Genomic DNA, 19,241 nt, shown 5'->3' with positions numbered 1-19,241 from the left:
ACTTTCAACCACATTTTCAATCACTTTTATTTCCTGGATCACGAGTATATACTAGTAGTGAGTCGGTTGAAGAACGAAGACACGTACAAAAGTATAATCGATTACAACAGTTGTGGGGCCGATATTCATAGAATAAAGGTTTTAAATAAAATATTCACTTCTACTTTCAAAAGGACTGGCCCATTTGCTTTAAAAAAATTGTAGAGAGTTATTATTATGTAATATCTAGAAAAAATGTCTACCACATGATTTACCGAGTTGCTTCCTTTTATCAAATATACACGTAAAACAAAATGAGGACAGACTGTGCGGATAGCAAACCGCACGGATCGTCCCTCGGACGATCCGTGCGAGTCACGGACGATCGATGCGAGCAGAAAACCCGCATGTTATGTCCGACGGACAAACGAAACTGGTAGGACAAACGGTGCGGTCACACCGGCTCCCTCGACGAGACGACTCCATCCAACAACCCACTTCTCTCTTTTACTCCCACTCCTCCTCTCTCAGACTCTCTGTCCTCTCTTTCATCCCCCATTTCTTTTGTTTCCCTTTCACTCTTTCTTCTCTTTTCTTTCCTCTCTTTCCCTTTCTTTCTTTTCTTTTCCTTTTCTTTTTTCTTTTCTTTCCCTTTCCCTCTATTTTTTCCCTCTCTTTTTTCCCCTCCCCCTTTTCTCTTTTTCCCGACGGCAGCACAATTTGACCGACAATATCCTGACAGGTGGGGGGGGGGGGGGGGGTGTCGCACCCCCCCCCCCACACCCCTTTGGCGACGCCCCTGGGTCTACATCGTTTTAAAGCTCAAAAGTTGCTCTTTATTCTCATATATAACCAGGCACGTATCCACGGGGGGGGGGGGGGGGGGGGGCACGTGCCCGGTGCCAAAAAAAATGTTTCCAAGATCGGTTGAACTTTTTTAGACCCCTCCCCAGAACGTCGATCAATTACATGCATATGTGCCCTGCCCCCCCCCCAAAAAAAAAACCATCAAACTATGGCTACCCCCTGTCACCCTGTGTATAAAACCAGCAATTTAAGTCTCCATGAGCGCTGACTTTGGATGTACAGTGTCAGTGGCTGACGAAAGTCCATTATTTGACAAATTGAATTGTCACATTTTCATATATAATCCTTCACGTAACTTCACACTATTTATAAGCTGATATCCTTCAATCTTTATTTATCATCATTCTTTTTTTTTTCTTCTCCTCTACCCCCTTCTTATTCTCCTTCCCCTATGAACCCCTTATTCTCATCCTAAATAATATTTTAGTTTCCTTAATTGTTAATTCTTATCGAATTATTACTTTTATTACTTTTTATTATTACTTTTTTTTTATTACTTTTTTTTTGGTTTAGAAATAATTTCCTTTAGCGATTGAAGTTTTCGGCGACACCCTAATTGAGAAATTGAGAATAACCAACAAATATGGACCAAGAAGAAATCGACAAAGAACAGCTTCTTCAGTATCTTCGGGGAGAAATTCCTTTTGAGAAGTGGGTTCAGGGGCAACAGGTAATAATATAATATGAAATGTAGAGCCCGAGGTCTATGTCTGTAGATTTATTTCGCTCATTAAGAACTTAACGACAAGTGTCACCAGGCCAGCGCAGCGCAGAGGCTACAGGCCGCTGTAGCTTCACGCCCCACGCCATCGGGACCCGGCTGGTCGCTGTGAGGAGCATGTATGGCTCGGCCTGGCCTGCGCGCTGCGCCTGGCACGCACGGAGAACTTACATTATGATTTAGTCAATTAATGCATGCCCAAAACCACTCCAGCAAAGCATAGAGAGTCAATGCTAATGCGTATTGACCTCTAGCACTGCATACATGCTGTGAGGCAGAGACCTAGAAGTCTATACACTAACACACACCACACAATATCGCATAGACTGTACATGTCGATGCAGCTGTAAGCAAAGTTTGACACTAGACTTACAATTTGAATTTTCAAATTATTCTTTTTAACATCAGTAAGTTGAAAAAAAATGTATTTTACTGCTATTTAGGTGTCATCAATTGTCACTAATGTACCAATTTTGAGTGAAATCAGTTGAGTTTTGTACAGTGGTGTTTGAAATGTTGAGAATCAAAAGCACAGCTTTTACTACACAGTCAGTGAGTCAGGATAGTGATGCTCCTCTGTGTGCCCAAAACGTTCATCCGATCTTGGCGAATCGCAGTCTCATTTTACTAAATTGGCGCCGACAGGGCCCTTCCTATTGGCTATCGCGCTGGTTCCCATGCACTCAATTAGATCTAGAGGTCTAGACTCGGACTGTTTAGTATAAAAATTGTGCGAGGAGCTAGGACTAGTAGGAGTAGGAGCAAGCTTGCGATTTTCTGTTTCATAATTCATTCGATACCCAAATTATGATATTTCAGTCAAAGTTCAACCCTCTAGTCTTCTAGATCTATTTTTTACAATTTTTTCAGCATCCTTTAAAAGGTTAATTCACTTCAGTTAAGTCTTACGTAACTATTTTTAAAGTTTAACAAATTTCTCATTTCCGTCATATTGAAGGTACAAACTGGAAATTAATTCTGAAATGTTTGTTGATTTGTCTAGATCTATTTCATGTGTGTGCAATGCAGTGTGTGCGTCTGTTATGTGTGAAGTGCATGGCTCTTGTTCAGAAATCTATCCAAAATTTGACCCGTAACTCTGGCGTGGAGATACCCTACTAAAACATACCATAAATGAAGTAAATATTCATTAAATGTCAAAAAAAAGATCATGATTTAAAAGTTGTTATGTTTATTACCTGTTTCATGTAAATTTTCTTGTTATTTTAGGAGTATTTTTCGGAAAAACGTTGATATTAGTATACAGTTTTTCACAGGTTTCACAGCAAACCGCTGCACAATACAAGTGCATACCGTACGTGGCGGTGGGTTGCGGGCGGGCGCGCGCCTGTGTAAAGTTATCTACCGTAATGAGGATCTGAGACATGAAAGTACACAAGTTTGTGTTCGCTTGTGCTACTCTTTACACATTCAACAATGGATGAGAAATCATTGAAAGGGACAGCGAACAATTGCTGTGATACCATTTTCTGATGTAGTAATTCTAAATCCTGAAATTTCATGGCGCTCTTTTATCTCACCACCTGATCAACACTTGCAGATTAGCGCATAACTTTGCGGCGGCTTGGAGCATGGGGTCATAGGAGAGCGGCTTGATTCCAGTCCTTCTCTATCACATCCCTTCTCAAACTTTCAATTATTTGTTTCTCAAATTTTTCTGCTTTTATTAGAATAAACTTAAAATCAGGGTTAACTTCCCCTTAATATGGTGTTTATTTCTCAGATGCTTGAACAAGAGGGTCAGTTTACTCTGAACTTTGATGTACCTCAACCATCTCAAACACAAGAGAAGCAAGATGAAGAAGATGAGGATGATGATGAAGAGGAGGATGAAGGAGGAAGCGATGACGGCAAGACAGAAGAAGCCGGACCTAGCACAGATCCTGGTATGAAATTAACTGTAATTAGTTTGTATTTGTACGGTATGCAGGTACCTGTTATGGTATGCAATTACGGTACTCCATACTGTATTTGCCACATCAGACGCTGATAGCACATTCTCCAAACTAAGATCCTTGTATCAGTAAAACTCTGTACTGTAGGTGCACTGCTGATGGTAGTTAAATTAAAACAACATTCACTAGAAAATGTGTATTCACTTTCTTTTTAGTTATGCTTTTTTTTGGATTGTTATTAGAGGATGAGTTATTATTTTGAAGGAAATATATAAATCTTTTTGAATATTTTCAGTACGTAGCAAATGAGAGGAGACCTCGCAAGATACATCACAAAGTTGCCAATATTTTTAAACTTAACAAATCCATGACTTAAATATTTTTCATTGGTTTTGCTCAATTTTTCTCTTTTTTTTCTGCTCATATTAAACCAACTTGATATCAGGGTCGACTTCCCCTCTAAAAGTTTTGATGAGGAACACTTACAAGGGAAACAAAAACAACTTCACAGGTATTCTTTCGCCATTGATGATCACTGGCAGGAGTTAATTCCTTGAAATGCTAGAGTAGAGCGCTGTAATGGCAACACACGCAAAGCTGGGGGTAATAATTTCCAAAATTTGTTAAGGCGCCATGAGCACCCCTTGGGGTGGATATGTGCGAGTTATAAATAATGTTATGGTTATTTTTAATGCAAGTTTAAGTGTGCTTATGGCATTTGATTTGAGATGATTGTATCTTATAATTTTCCAGATCCATCCTTCCCCAGGTTAGAGAGTAGCGCTGGAGATGAAGAGGAAAACGTACGGGACATTACAGGTAAGGAAGATTAGAAAAATGAAGAACAGGCTAGATGACTGGGCTTATGAAGGGAACATAATTATACAGACTTTTGTACAGTTTTCCATGTAATTAGACAAGCAGAGCTATAAGCATTCATTATTAAGTATCCTGGATGAAAAATAGAAACGAAATTCTTTGTGCTGTCATGTGACAGTTGAGATCTCCAGCATATGAAGCTTCTACTGTTTTCATGTTTTCTTATCCTCAACCCAAGATGTTTTAGGAAACGGAATGATGATGGGTTTGCAGTGAAATATGCTTCATATCAGTTAGGACAACCTCTAAATTCAGAAGTGTTTGTATTTTTTTCATTTTTGAGCAAGCACCACTTTTAAAGGCACCAACCACTTATCTATTTCCAATAAATCAAACCACCTTTGAGTTCACTTACCCATACAAATTTTCACAAATATGGCATATTTCTCACATCCAGCTGTATAAACTTGAGAACACTCACACATGTGATACAGAATCCAACTTCCACATTTGACCTTGCCTTTCCAAATGATTTCGCTTCTTTTTCTTCATTAAGGAAGTCCAGGAGGCATGATGACTCAGTGGTAGAGAAGTGTCTTGTAACCGCGAGTTCCTGGGTTAAAACCAAGTCAATGTGGTAGTGCCCTTTGGTAAGGCATTAATCCTCTCACCAAATCCTCTCACCAAATCCCTCAGCAAGGATTTAAAGCAATCATTCCCCTCATTGCTCACCTACAAGCATACACATGCATTCGTAGTAGTCAGGTAAAAAAATTGAAATGTAATAAAACATAATCTATTACTGCTTTCATACCATATAGGATTTGATGCTATGAACGTAGAGATCCAGATCATGCGTGGACTACGCAGACGCAAGTGTCGCGTCCCTCCCGCGGAGCTCCACAAGCACCGTCGACGTCGTACCAGGGTTCCTAAGAACCTACGAGGCTTGATGGGTCAGGCTCATCTCTGCTTTGCACGCAAAGAGCATGACCAAGCTACTAAGATGTGTATGGAGATCATACGTCAAGCCCCCAGGAGCGTGGAGCCCTTCCAGCTCCTTGGTATGATCTATGAGGACCTGGGAGACATGGAGAAGTCTATGCAGGTACATGAGAAGGGCATCAAGGAATCTCTTTCTCTTAAAAGCAATGAGGCGTTCATTTTGGTCCAATATTGACTAAGTGGATTAATTGTATCAATTATCACATCCACGTTTGCTATGATAAAAGTATTTCTGATTTGAACTGAGCAAACTTAAACAGAGAGCAACAATAAGTAGCTTAAATCAAAATGTAAAATTTCACCTGATGCGGGCGCTTAGAATTGTGATAACCATCCTTTTTTATAGTTGTAATTGTATCCCCCTGCAGTATGCCGGAGGGGTACTTTGGATCCAGCAGCGTTACGTTTATTCAACAACTTTGATATTTCCTTTTGATTGTTTTCTATGCTTTGACTTGACGTTGGAAGAAATTTTATTCTTTGACTTACCATGTTTTTATTTTTATTTTATAGTTCAGTTCAATTCAATTCAAAATTTGTTTGTGTACAAAATACATTTACCATCGAAGCAATGTATCAAAGCCCCAAATTTGGAAGAATCCAATCTTCGATAATTGGTTGAAGAGCAAAGGAGAGAGTGGTTTGATTCATATAACATCAATTTTCATTCTTTTATCTTGTCAGTTTCAACTGATTGCAGCCCATATCTCACCAAGAGATACAGAGCAATGGCAGCAGCTTGCTGATGTGTGCTTAGAGAGAGATGACCTGGAGAAAGCTGTCTATTGCTATACTAAAGGTAAGCTCTTTATGATGGCCATGTAATTAATTATTTTCATCATTTTAAGTCAACTCTGGCTGCAGATAACGTATATGTATGAATAATTATTTTGTTAACCCTTAATCTGGAACCCAATTATCTTTCTCATCTTTTGAGAAACCTCATTCTTGGTTGATCAGAGAGAGAACTAAGGAAAAAAACAAGGCTAGTTGTTAAGTTTGAGATAAAAGTGGTTTAGTACCAGAAAGAGTTGCCAACCTTGTTGATTGTTAGTGCATTTTAGCATCAGTCAGTGAGCCCTGGTATGGAATGCTTTAACCAGTTGAAATTCATGTTCAATAGAAATGGTTATCACTGGGGGTAGTTTAAAGCAAGTTAAAGATTGGAACACATTACTTCAATTCTATTTTTAATTTAAGAGAAACTTAAGGTAATTGAAAGGTAGGCTTGATTTCAATATGAAGAAAAAAAATAGCTGCTTAACTACATACAGTTTTGATACTTTCCAAAAGTAAATGTAAAGCAGTTGGAAGGGTTTTGTATCTAGACGAATATCTGTGTGTTTATTTCCTGTTGCAGTACTGAAATTCAACAACCATCACATCCCCACTCTCCATGCCCGCGCTGGTCTGTATATCAGACTAGGAGAGAACAAGAAGGCCATGGAGTCCTATCATACCATCATCAAGCATCTTCCTCAAGATGAATGGCACCAGGGTATACAGGTGGCTAGGGAACTAGTCCAGGTGAATCACCTTGTCATGACCTTCACCAGTCAAACAGAATTACCCAAATCATTAAAATTTGAACCTGTCACATTTAATCTGATTGGCTTATATTGTACTAATTCAATTATAACTGACTTGAGGACTTCAGTGATGTTAAACAAAGGAAAAACTAAGCCTCAGTCTAACTTCTTTGATAAACTCAACTTAAGACTGAGCTTAAAGCCAGAGTCAGGATTAAATGTTCATAGACTACAGACCTACCAGTTGAAAAAACCTAAGTGTGGGACTACATCAATAGTTGTGCAAGAGTAAAAATCTCCAAGAAAGTTTTATTGACATACGCATAAGTGAGTAATTCGGTATCTGTCTCTATCCTTATGATATGGTATGCTAATCTCTTGATTATGTCCCCAGTAGGTTGGAAGTTGTTACCCTATTGACTACTAGTCCTCCAAAGCGGATTGGCAGAATTACAACGGTGTTATGGCCAAAAAACAACTACTGGTAGTCGTAAAATTACCAACTTGATTCAATCCGCCAATTTGTGTCTGAGGAAGATGTTTTAACTCTAGACATTGAAACAGTGACAGGTAATTTTTACTTTAGGATATATGAACTTTCAAACCATTGAATTCTTATGTTTTATTTCTTTTTTAATCAGAGGTGCCATAACTTGGGGGAAGTGAATCTTGCTATAGAGGCCATGGAGACATTGGTGAAGAGGTTTCCAGACCATATCAGCTCAGAAGGTAAACACAATCTCTTATTACTTCTCTTCCTCTCACCTAACTTTAAGATTCCTTAACTTTTCGTATGTCACAAAAATAGTCTTCCTGTGTCATATTGTGTTATTCATGGAATAGATATACCCAAGGCTTTGAGATTACTATATGTCCAGCGCAAGATTAATCTTAATACAGGTAGTTCCTGTATTAAGCCTATGGGAATGAACAAATTCAGTAGTCAATGGGTTAAGAACTGTTAAGAATGGTTAGCATTATATATTTTTATATTTACAGTATTTAAAAGACAACATACATATCATAAGGAGTCATTTAGGATGAACATCTTCATTAGTGTTTACCTGTATTTCCCTTGTACAGAGGTAAATACCATAGCTGAGTTGTACATCTCCAGTCGTCAGTACCAGCGTGCTATACAGGTCATGTGTGATCACTGTGGGGTCAGAGTAGAGCTCGGCAAAGTAGAGCCGTCAAGGTAAGGACTACTTCATATCAAAGACAACTTTAAAAAAAAAAAAACTATTTCAAGTTACTGACATTATTCAATTCGATTCAATTCAAATTCAATTCTTGAACATCAAATAAAACATCAGATTGTACATTCGTAAATAATTACATTTGAACAAGAAAAGGAGGACAACGAAAAGTATACACTTGAAAATAGGAAGCCTCCAGATTATTACATTATGTGTACATGTCATTGCATTTGTTATTGCATTTGATTGGCTGTGAGTAAATATGGTATTGAATTAGAACACTAGTTATTGATACGAAGTTAATGAACCTGGGCCCAGGTCTGTTATTCACTAGAGAAAAAGAGAAAAGGGAATAAGCTAAGGCTCTTGTGAGTTTAGTAGATGATTTCATGCCCCGTTCAAAGATATGTAGACCATAATCTGCTGCCTACATCAAATATTTTAGTAAACCTACGATTGTAGTAAGTTAGAGTTTAGTCCTTGCTAGTCTGATATTGTGTTGGGATCAAGATTGCTGGTGATGTTGCTCTCCACCCTTACACAGATATAGTGCTAAGCTTTAGCTGGTTTATTAGGAGCCTATCTATGTTCAGAAATTTGCCCTTGTTTTCATAGTACCTTTGGCTTCAGAAATACACATACAACCCACCGACCTACACAGTTAAAGATACTATGTCCCATTTGCAGGCCAAAAAAATGAAAAGGTTAAATTCCAACGGCATTTGAAAGACGATACTAATTTAGAACTTCCCTAAAAAAGGAGGGGGCTTGAAAATGTCTTTTAGTGGGAAAATAACGACTATTAGTTGTCGAATTGACTTAGGAGCTATAGAGCAAGCAAGTAATAGTCTGATTGTTCAGACCATTGTATCGAATGGTCGTACATTTTATGCCAAGCAAAGATTTAATTTTGGCCATTACAAGAAGTGGGTTATTGATGTAGACAAATGCTCATGTACCGTTTACAGCTCATTTTATGTATGTTATTACCAAAGATGAAAAAAGCCAGTCAGTCACTCAATAGTGTCTGACAGTGAAGTCTAGCAAGTAAACGGGTTTCCTTGCATAATTTGAATATTAGGACACTGCTCAAGTTTAAATTTCACAGCTATGACATACATAACATATTCATAATTCCTGCAAAGTTCTACAGAATTTGATGTTGGCTGCAAAAGGGACATAGTATCTTTAAAGCAAATTAAAGGCCATGTTTTTTTTTTCTTCATTCCAAGTAATTATTGTTCTATTTTTATTTCTTTATTATGTCTTCAGAGCAGAACCAGAAGCAGTGAATGTCCACATTCCCGATGGTCTTCCTATTGACCTGAGGGTCAAGCTAGCCATCTGCCTCATCCACTCCAGACATCTCACTCCGGTAGCCATGGTAACCCAACCTCTCTTCTCTGAGGATCCCGAGGAGATGGGAGACTTGTATCTGGATGTAGCAGAGGCTTATATAGAGATTAGTAAGTACCTGCCTGGCTCGTATCAGTATACTTGTATCTGGATGTAGCAGAGGCTTACATAGAAATCAGTAAGTGTCTGGCTTGTATCAGTAGACTTGTATCTGGATGTAGCAGAGACTTACATAGAGATTAGTAAGTACCTGGCTTGTATCAGTATACTTGTATCTGGATGTAGCAGAGACTTACATAGAGATTAGTAAGTACCTGGCTCGTATCAGTATACTTGTATCTGGATGTAGCAGAGGCTTACATAGAGATTAGGAAGTACCTGGCTTGTATCAGTAGACTTGTATCTGGATGTAGCAGAGGCTTACATAGAGATCAGTAAGTACCTGGCTCGTATCAGTATACTTGTATCTGGATGTAGCAGAGGCTTACATAGAGATCAGTAAGTACCTGGCTTGTATCAGTAGACTTGTATCTGGATGTAGCAGAGGCTTACATAGAGATCAGTAAGTACCTGGCTCGTATCAGTATACTTGTATCTGGATGTAGCAGAGGCTTACATAGAGATCAGTAAGTACCTGGCTCGTATCAGTATAGCAGTCAAGTTTGTAATATCAGCTCAGATAGTTCGTGAATATTTCACTCATTTTATGAATAATTTTGTGCAGGTGAAGCGACTCGGCAGCTGTGACAAAAGCAGTGTTGGGATTTGAAATCTCGTTTTATATCATGTTTTGACCAATAATATGGTGGTGAATTGTTGTTTGGTTTTACAACCAGTTCGTCTACTACCCAACTAGTCTGATCCCATTTGGTCTACACCCAGCCTTTCTACTATCTACATGGTCTAATAATCATTTAGTCTTATCATTTGGTAAGAAGGCTCATTTAGGCTCAGCCATTTGGTCTAATTTCCATTTCGTCTACTACCCATTTGGTCTATTGTTCATTTAGTCTAATAACCAGTTAGTCTAATTCCCAGTTTATATAATGTCCATTTTGTCTCCTATCCATAAGGTCTGATATGATACTTTATTATTTATTTAATTCATAATATATTTGTTATTTTATATTTTATGATTATTTAATGTTTAAATCTACTGTTTTAAATGCATTTTTATATGATACATTGTGAGCCAATTATTGTTAGTCTTTGGACTTTTTATTTGGTATATTTGTAATAAAACCGAAATTGAATGGAATTGAATTGAATTATTGTTCATGATGAAACTATTATTAGACCATGTGGATAGTAGACGGGCTGGGTGTAGACCATATGGGAATAGACCAATTAGAAAGTAGGTGAACTGGCCATAGATCAAATGGCAATAAACCTTAAATGTCTGGTGTATGTGAAATCCTTTTAATTTATTTCTCCAAGCTACAAAACACTTTGCAGTAGTATTTTTGTATTGATTTTCCTTGTGGTATTGTGAGATTGATGGCTTGCGAGAGATGGAAGGCCAAAGACATTTTGTATAGCATACTTTTTATGATTGAAAATCAATAAGATGATGATATACACAAATTTTGTTTCTGCTTGTGATGTAAGGAAGTATTCTTGTGTGGATTTTGAATTTCAGATGATTACGAAGCAGCCAAGCCGATACTAGCAGCTCTTGTTGCAGCCAAGAATTACAATTTGGTAAGGCTGAGATCTTGCAATGTACAGCTCCTATGAATGATCGTTTTGCTAGAGAACCTATCACACCTGTATCGTTGATCATGCTGATCAGTTGTACAGCAGCCTAATCCCTTCCCTGAGAGATTATTTAACTTGAGAACAAACATTTCTTTTAACGAAGTTTACAAATCTACAAAAAGAATAATAAATGAAAATAAGTGAATACAATAAAAAAAAAAAAAAAACACTCAGAGGAAAAGTCTGAAGAAAATAATGTTAACAGAGTACTAAACAATTTGAAAATATGTAATATATTATTTCCTTACTTTTTACAGTCATGTAATCTGTGTAATATGTTTATTGTGTTATTGTTAAAGCAATAAATTCCTCATAAGATGATTTAATAAAAGAAGAGAAATCATTAAATGATGCCCCTAAATGCCATGTGCAAGTGATAGAAGATGGGTTTCATAAACATGACAAGTTGTCTTTATTAACTATAGACTAAAGAAGGCAATTACTAAGTTTTCTTTGGCCATCACTTTGAATTTTGGAGGCAACGATAACAAATATCAATTATGCTCTCATAATTTCTTGACTTTAAGAGAAACTTGTAATATGTCCAATAATACTTTTCCATGCCATTTGAAAAAGTTCATAAAGTCTTGGTCACTGTTGATGTCCTTTTTAGATGGGTTCTTACTATTTACATTATCCTTTCTACTTGTCTCCCATCAGCCTGCAGTGTGGTTGCGATATGCCGAGTGTTTGAACTCCTTAGGTGAGCTAGCAGAGTCCAGCAGGGCATACAGTGAGGTTCTGAAGCAAGCACCTAGACACCTAGATGCTAGGTTAGCCCTAGCAGCCATTGAACAGCAGCTGGGAAGAGCAGAGTCAGCGCTACAGACACTTACTCTTGGTAAGGAACATGTAGAGAGATGACAGCAGTGTTCAAGAGGGTTGATTAATTAGTATCTTGCATTTGTATTATATTTCATATATTTAATGATATAAGGAGACTTGATATGAATGGAGTATTTTTATGGATGATATGATGTTAATGATACTGATTTTAATGAGAATGATATGTTTATCATTGGTGAGGATGCCGATTTTGGTGATACTTATTATTGAATTGATGATGCTAATGATGGGGATGATGGTGATGGTAATGATGACGACGACGACGATAATGATTTGCAATGTCGGTTTTTCAAATATATCATAACTGAATGTATAGAAAAGATTTGTTAATAATATTGGATATTTATATCCACCATGCATGGTGTTCAAGGTGTTCCAACTATTACCCCGGCTCTGCTAGGCAGCCGATTTCAGATTTTATCATGATGAAGATGACATGTTTACCCCTAGTCTTTGTTATGCTGTCTGTACAGATCCAGTAGAGCAGGATGATGATCAGGCTCTCTCCAAGCAAGACATTCAGCTTCTCTTCAGACAGAGTACACTGATGCACACACAAGGACACCTTCAAGAGTTCGTGGAGAAAGGACTCAATCTTCTCTCAAAATACATCCAGAAGGACCAAGAAGGTTTGTATATGGGTCATTCCATAAAGTTGGGGCAAAAAATATGACGCTGAGATATTCTACTACACATGCAAGATAAAATTGTATGTTAAAGATTTTTATGCAATGAATATATATAGTAGTGCCATGCCGGAATCATTAATGTTTCAGTTGATTTTCTTCAAAATCCTTGCTGAATACACATTTCTCTTTTAATCAGCGTTACATGGACACCATATTCACATATCATTTCATAAACTTGAGGTCCATGATATTGATTCGCCTTGAAGCTTGAGTAATTCTGAAGATAGTTGACTATGCTTTTTATGCAAAACTCAATTTGGGCAAACATTGTTACAGTTGATAGGAGACATAGTTTCTTACTTCTGGTATGTCACAAAAAATGCCCCAACTCTCTGGACGGACCCAAATATGAACAAAGGAAGAATAGGGTTGTATTTATTATGTCCCCTTCATCTCTGTAATTTGGGGCTTATTCATTTGTCTTTGTTTTGTCTTGCTGTATTTTTATTGCAAGCAGTTTACTGTCAGTCATTTCCACTGTGTCATAAGAAAATCTGTGAAATTGTTTCTAGAAGTTAGATTTGATGTACCGGTTTTATTTATATTTTCAAACCTAAATTCTCTTTAAGTAGATTATTGATACAAAAGTTCCTCTAATTTGCAAAAAAAAAAAAAGACAACATTAAATGTTATGTTATTAAATGTTATGTTAATTTCCTTGAGTCTAATGCTTAGATTTTACCTCAAGTTTTAACATTTTACAAATCTTGTTTTGCCTGCCCTTCGTCAGGTTTCACTCTTCCTCTTTTAAAACCAAATTATTTGAAAGGGATTGAAAATGAATGAATTTTTTTCTTCTTCTACAGATTATGCAAACTACAGCGTGATCACTAAAGGGGAGTGGTTTAGTTTGATTCAGAAGAGTTGTCAGTCATTAGGCGAGATGAAGAGGTTTGGTGAGGCGTGCAGGCTCCTCCAAGATACCCTCAAGTCTAACGTCTTTGAGAAGGAAACAGATAAGCCAAGGGTACCTACAACATCATGCATGTATTAACCCTCTGAAGACAGTTTAGAACACCCTAAAAATTTGATATCATGTGTATTATATTTAGACACAGAAAACTTTCTCTTTTCCACCTTTATAATGGATTTAAAAATGGCGGACTTAGATATTTTACAGCAATGTTTGTATGAATAGGTATAATGATAACAGGAATAGTTGAAAACTGTGATTGAAATCTTGTCTTATTAAAGGTCATTTACCTTAGTAGCATCTTTGGGATTACAGTAGAAAGTACTCGATAAAGCTCATTTTCATATTGGTAGTGTCTTACCTATAACCACATTCTTGACGTAATGCAGCGAGGCAGAGATCTTCCATATCATTTTCTGTCACACGGTCAACCCTTCTCCTTCATGTACATGTCGATCGTTATCACTTTAACTCGATCTGAAAATCAGAGTTTATTTAAATATCAAAGATATTTCACAAGCATGATTTCTGCCATCTAACCCTTGAGAGTGAATCGTTCATTAATTCAAATACTTTAGGTCCGCAGGATCACCTTGGTTTCTATGCTACAATACTTGTCATTGCTGATTCACTCATGGCATGTTTATTTGTTTTCTTTCACTTCACATCTATAAACAGAAACTGAAATTCATGCTGGTTTGTGCGTCCTACCTTCATAACAACTTTGAAGAAGCTTTCTTCTACATCAGGGAGTTTGTCAACAAGGTACATATGGCATGCATTGTTCATTGTGTTGATTATCAATTCTCAGTTTGGTCTACTGGGACCAGGGCCAGTATTCAATTCAATACTTAGCATAAGTAAGAAATTTACTAAGTAAATGGCTAAGCTAAGAAATTTACTTATCTCGTATTCGAATCGCATTTTAGACTTTTACTTACGTTAGACAAAATCTAAGTAAAATACTAACTGATAAGCATTGTGACATCACACGGTCAATCAAAAGTAATGCGCAATTAATGCGTTGCAATAAATGCGCGCTGATATAATTGTGCGCAGGTTATAATACTGCGTAAGAAAACCACATGCCTGCCAATCATGGCCTCCAAATAATTGACTTAAATTAATGTTTGTATAAATATTTATGTTTTTACACAATTATCAAAATTCTGCAATTCAGTCATTTGGCTGCAAATGAATTTTCAATAAAACCATTACCATCAACATGAATGGGCATGTACAAACTGGATGTGATTGCTCAGAGCATGTGAGTGGCCAAGTTGGTAATACAGTCAAACCTGCTTTAGTGACCACCCGTGTAGAAAGACCGCCTGTCTACAAAAACCACATTTTTCATTTTCCTTGAAAATGGTTTCTCATTGAAATATATATTAAAGGAACTTGTAAACTAAGACCACCTGCGTATAAAGACCACTTTTCTCGTCTCCCTTGGGTGGTTCTATATAGACAGGTTTCACTGTTCCTATATAATGTTTTTTCTACCTTGTCTTTATTTGATTAGTGGGGTGAGAAGACAAATCTAATGAACCTTTTTAGCTTGATTGTAACCAACACTATGGGACCAAGACATCATAAGTTCTGCCTCAGGCTGACTATAAGGGTGAGTGAAAGATAAAAAAGTAGTTTGGCAAATCCTCTCGTGTAAACTCAAGTACTTAACATCTGGGTCATGTTGCACAGTACCATTGATAGTAACTTTGCCATCATTGGTAACTACCATGGAAACCTTGATTTTGATTGGCTGTTGAGCCCTGTTACCATCATGGCAGTTTCCATTTATGTCAAAGTTACCATCAATGGTAAGTTTTATGCAACGGGCCCTGAAGTTTTTACAAGTGCTTACAATGTTTTCTTTGATTATGGAACTGCTTCTGTAGGCTAGGTTGTGTGACTTGCTCATAAGAGACATGTCATAATAGGAATTGCTCCTCTGGCCTTAGAATATTTTTGTGAAACTGGATTCTAAGCAGACTAATGCAAGTTACACATGCGTTAAAAAAAACAGGGCAACATTAATCTATCCATGTATATTGAAGAGAAGGAGCACAACATTGAGAAACTGTGGTGCTAACAAATACAGAAACATGTTCAATGGAAACTCACATATATTCAGGATTTAGAGCAAAGAAAAAGTGAATGTTTTGAAAATTACAAAGAGTTTAGGTATACTAGTTTTGTTGGATTTTTTTTCTCATTTTGAAAACCTCTTTATGTAATGTATACAATTATGTAATTCATGGTTTTATTTCTTTCTTATAATAAATGTAGTTGTACCCTGATAGTACTGCCCTGTCTATCATCAATGGACATAATGCGTTGCAGACTAGCAGCTATAAACATGCTATAGGTGAGTAACTGTGTGAGATTTTACAATGTTACCTGACTGTTTATTGTTTATGTGTGAAGGCAACGTAAAGACCCGCTACTTTTAATAATTTCAGAGTCGTTAAGATGTCATTGCACTTGTGTAAATGGAAATAAATATCAGCACATTTACAGTAGACCCCATTTGTGAAATATATTAAATATCATGAGTAGTTGGCATAATTCTGACATTAATAAGTGAAATTAGTAGATCCAGATTTCAATTTTTGTGCTTAGGCCTCAGGGGCCAGTTTCTCAAAACCATCATTTAGTCTAAATTGATGGACATCCCATCAATGTGTGTGAATTCTATGACACAAGTTTCAATGGGATGTCCAAGAAGTTAGACTTATGACGGTTTGGACAAACTGGCCCCCAGGATGATATCAAGAGACACTGATTGTTTGGAATGTTGTGAGGAACATGTGATGGTAAATTCAGGGATGGGATTTCAAGACAGAGGGGTTAAAAAAAAAAGTCTCTCTCATCTGAACAATGCTATAAAGTTCCTTTAAGCAAGATGAGATAGCAGATATCTCTCAAATTTAGAATTAAATTCAAGAAAAATGTGTCCTTTTAATACGTAAATATATCCTAAAATTTTCTGCGGAAAGGGGGAGCAGCCTTTAACTCCTGGAAAGGGGCACTGCCCCCTTAACTCCCACCAGGGGTGTTGCCCCCGGACCCCCATTTAATCTTCCTCCATTTTGGGAATTTCTCTGTCTCATCTCTGTAACTGACAACTTCTCTCTTCATATTTACAGGAGAGTATGTGAGAGCATATTATCACGACCCTTCTAATCCTTTCCTGCTGCTGTGTGTTGGTGTTAGCTTGTTTGCCCTTGCAACGCAGAGGTTCACCGTCAACAAGGACTCCATCATTACACAGGTTAGGCTACTTTAATTTTCAAAGAAGGAAGAACACACATTACAAAATGACCATCGAGTCTGCTTGTTGCCAACATTTTGTTTGTTGATCCCTCCATTTCCACCTGTTTATCTTTTAAAAAGGTTTAACAATCTATTGTACTGGATATTTATGTATACTTTCTATTGTATAACTTTAAACCATGAAAAATGTATTATATTATTGACTATTGAATCATGTCTGATTTCTTGTCAAAATTACTGTTCTGTTGGAAGTGAAAAATAATACTGATAACTGAAACACTTGAGTGATGTTAGTGGTAAAAATTATTATTATATTGATCAATATCATCATGGTCATAAGGATGATGGTGGTGATGATGATGATGATGGTGATATGGATGACAAGTTGACGATGATCATGAAGATGATGATGGTGTTTATCTTATTGGTCTCACTGGTGATGTAGATCATGGTCTTGATTTGAATGACAATGTTAATCATTTGAGAGAACTGGTGGTAATATTGTTTAAAATTTTTTTTTTTAAACTACACACCAAGTGATTTTGGATTTTGGATTTAGCAATAGACAGACATGTTGTTAAAAATCTGATTACTGATATGTATCTCATGTAGTTTTCACAAGGAAATCATACTTTGATGGATATATCATTATTATTGTCTGATGATGGATCTCATATCATAATATGTAATTGATCCAACAGGGGTTTTCATGTCTTCGCTCCTATCAGAAGCTAAGAGGAGATACGCAAGAATCCAACTATAACATTGGAAGAGCATTACAACAAGTTTGTAAGTACACTCCTCTCTAGATATTAACATTGTTATTTGAACAACCAGCGAAACAAACCAGGGACTCATTAGATGAAATATGATTAGATTAGAAGGATCCGCTAATCAAACCAATTGACTTATACTATACTCGTACTAATGATTTAGTTGTTAGGGTTGTCAAAATCACATGGTATGATAGAAATTAGTCGGCAGTGGACTGCTGATAAATAATGGTAAATTTGACTGACTGCCATTAAAGGCATCATTTAACAATGTTAAGTCTGAGATGCATGGCCCTATCATCAGTGTTTGTGATATGGTGTAATATTGAAGCCCTAAAAAAAATTCGCTTCAAAATGATCATGAAGTTCCTCAAAAAAGTAAAAATCTTTGAGTGACTGGTTTTACCATCCTTATTTCCCCTAATAGACTGTAGTGTTATGAAAACCATCAGGAAAATGCAAAATTTGATTTCGATTTCCAATCATAAATATCTTGATAATCAGGCAGGCGATCGGCTTGTAAATGTCATGGGATTCATGTATGCCCTAAAGGTTTATAATTATGATTGCTAAATCAGGGATTTAAAAAAAAAGGATCTGAGACAAAGTTACTGGATCCCTTTATAATAAACATATCAGAAACAGTAGCCATTTAACTTTACAAGAAAAATCCTTTCTTTTTCTTTTTTTAAATCTTGCTGTTCATGATGAGAGTTTTTCTACAGTGATTCCTATTTATTATTTTTGTTCTTTAATCTCCATCTTGTTTTTTCTTGCAGCTATTGACCACCTAGCAGTCCACTACTATCACAAGGCTCTCAGTCTACCTTCCATCATTCCTCATGATGATAGATTTGACCTTCAACCTCAGATAGCCTTCAACCTCTCCCTCATCTATAGGGGCAGTGGAAACCCTGAAATGGCTCAGGAGCTATTAGAGACTTACTGTGTCATATGAATAATAATAATAATAAAACTCAGTTTTTATATAGCGCTTATTAGAATAATTAAGTGCTTCCAAATTTGGAGATTATTACCTCGGCTTTAGCTGTGCTGCCATTGCGGTGCTCTAGCATTTCAAAGAATTAATTCCTGCCCGGTACCCATTTACATCACCTTGGTTAAGTGAGTGAGTGACAGGGGTTTTAACCCAAAGAGAAGGTTGAGTTTGGGTAGAAATGGAAAATAATTTGTGTGCTTTCTCATTCTTTGTAAGTCATTTTGGAAGATTACCATGAGAGTAAAAACATGTTGAGATGGGGTGATACCTGGGGGGGGGGGGGGGGGGTTTTATAAAGTTCTGTGTAAAGTTACGCATGACTTGAATATGAAGAACTAAATGGGATTCTCAAATCCTTTTAATTGCATATTAAGCTAAAGTTCAAATATGCGGATGTAGATTAACCTTATCATTTTTAACAAACATTTCAATGCAAAGTGTATTTTTGGCTACAATTTAATTGAGATTATGGGAAATACAGCCACACTTTGTTAAAATGTAAGGAAAAACTTTGGGCATCCCATTCAGCTCTTCATATTCAAATCATGCGTAAAGTCATTTGTAACTTTACGCACAGCTTTATAAAACACCCCCA

At 36.8% G+C, this 19,241-nt stretch overlaps 1 protein-coding gene across 1 annotated transcript; it reads left to right on the top strand.

Annotated features, from left to right (window-relative positions):
* Window positions 1-1,378: 1,378 nt before the first annotated feature.
* LOC582926 (general transcription factor 3C polypeptide 3) lies at window positions 1,379-18,932 on the top strand. The gene is made up of 19 exons (XM_011672058.2): window positions 1,379-1,516; window positions 3,312-3,474; window positions 4,237-4,302; window positions 5,124-5,410; window positions 5,992-6,106; window positions 6,668-6,834; window positions 7,478-7,565; window positions 7,920-8,034; window positions 9,308-9,501; window positions 11,031-11,092; window positions 11,810-11,990; window positions 12,469-12,624; window positions 13,491-13,651; window positions 14,276-14,362; window positions 15,120-15,218; window positions 15,887-15,965; window positions 16,747-16,871; window positions 17,575-17,662; window positions 18,426-18,932. The coding sequence occupies exons 1-19, from the start codon at window positions 1,430-1,432 to the stop codon at window positions 18,602-18,604; spliced, it is 2,499 nt and encodes an 832-aa protein (XP_011670360.2). The 5' UTR covers window positions 1,379-1,429; the 3' UTR covers window positions 18,605-18,932.
* The last annotated feature ends 309 nt before the right edge of the window (window positions 18,933-19,241 follow it).

The sequence above is a fragment of the Strongylocentrotus purpuratus genome, unplaced genomic scaffold, assembly GCF_000002235.5.
Source record: "Strongylocentrotus purpuratus isolate Spur 01 unplaced genomic scaffold, Spur_5.0 spur5_scaffold_3, whole genome shotgun sequence".
NCBI lineage: Eukaryota > Metazoa > Echinodermata > Echinoidea > Camarodonta > Strongylocentrotidae > Strongylocentrotus > Strongylocentrotus purpuratus.
The sequence above is the reverse complement of the archived record's forward strand: the minus strand, read 5'-3'. Positions and strand labels throughout refer to the sequence as shown.

What these genes read in the sequence shown, in the direction of transcription:
- LOC582926 (XM_011672058.2), top strand. Translation starts at nt 1,430, where the DNA reads ATGGACCAAGAAGAAATCGACAAAGAACAGCTTCTTCAGTATCTTCGG. An exon ending in AAACGTACGGGACATTACAG is followed by an intron (nt 4,303 to 5,123) that starts GTAAGGAAGATT and finishes CATACCATATAG; the next exon opens with GATTTGATGCTATGAACGTA. An exon ending in AGGACTCCATCATTACACAG is followed by an intron (nt 16,872 to 17,574) that starts GTTAGGCTACTT and finishes TTGATCCAACAG; the next exon opens with GGGTTTTCATGTCTTCGCTC.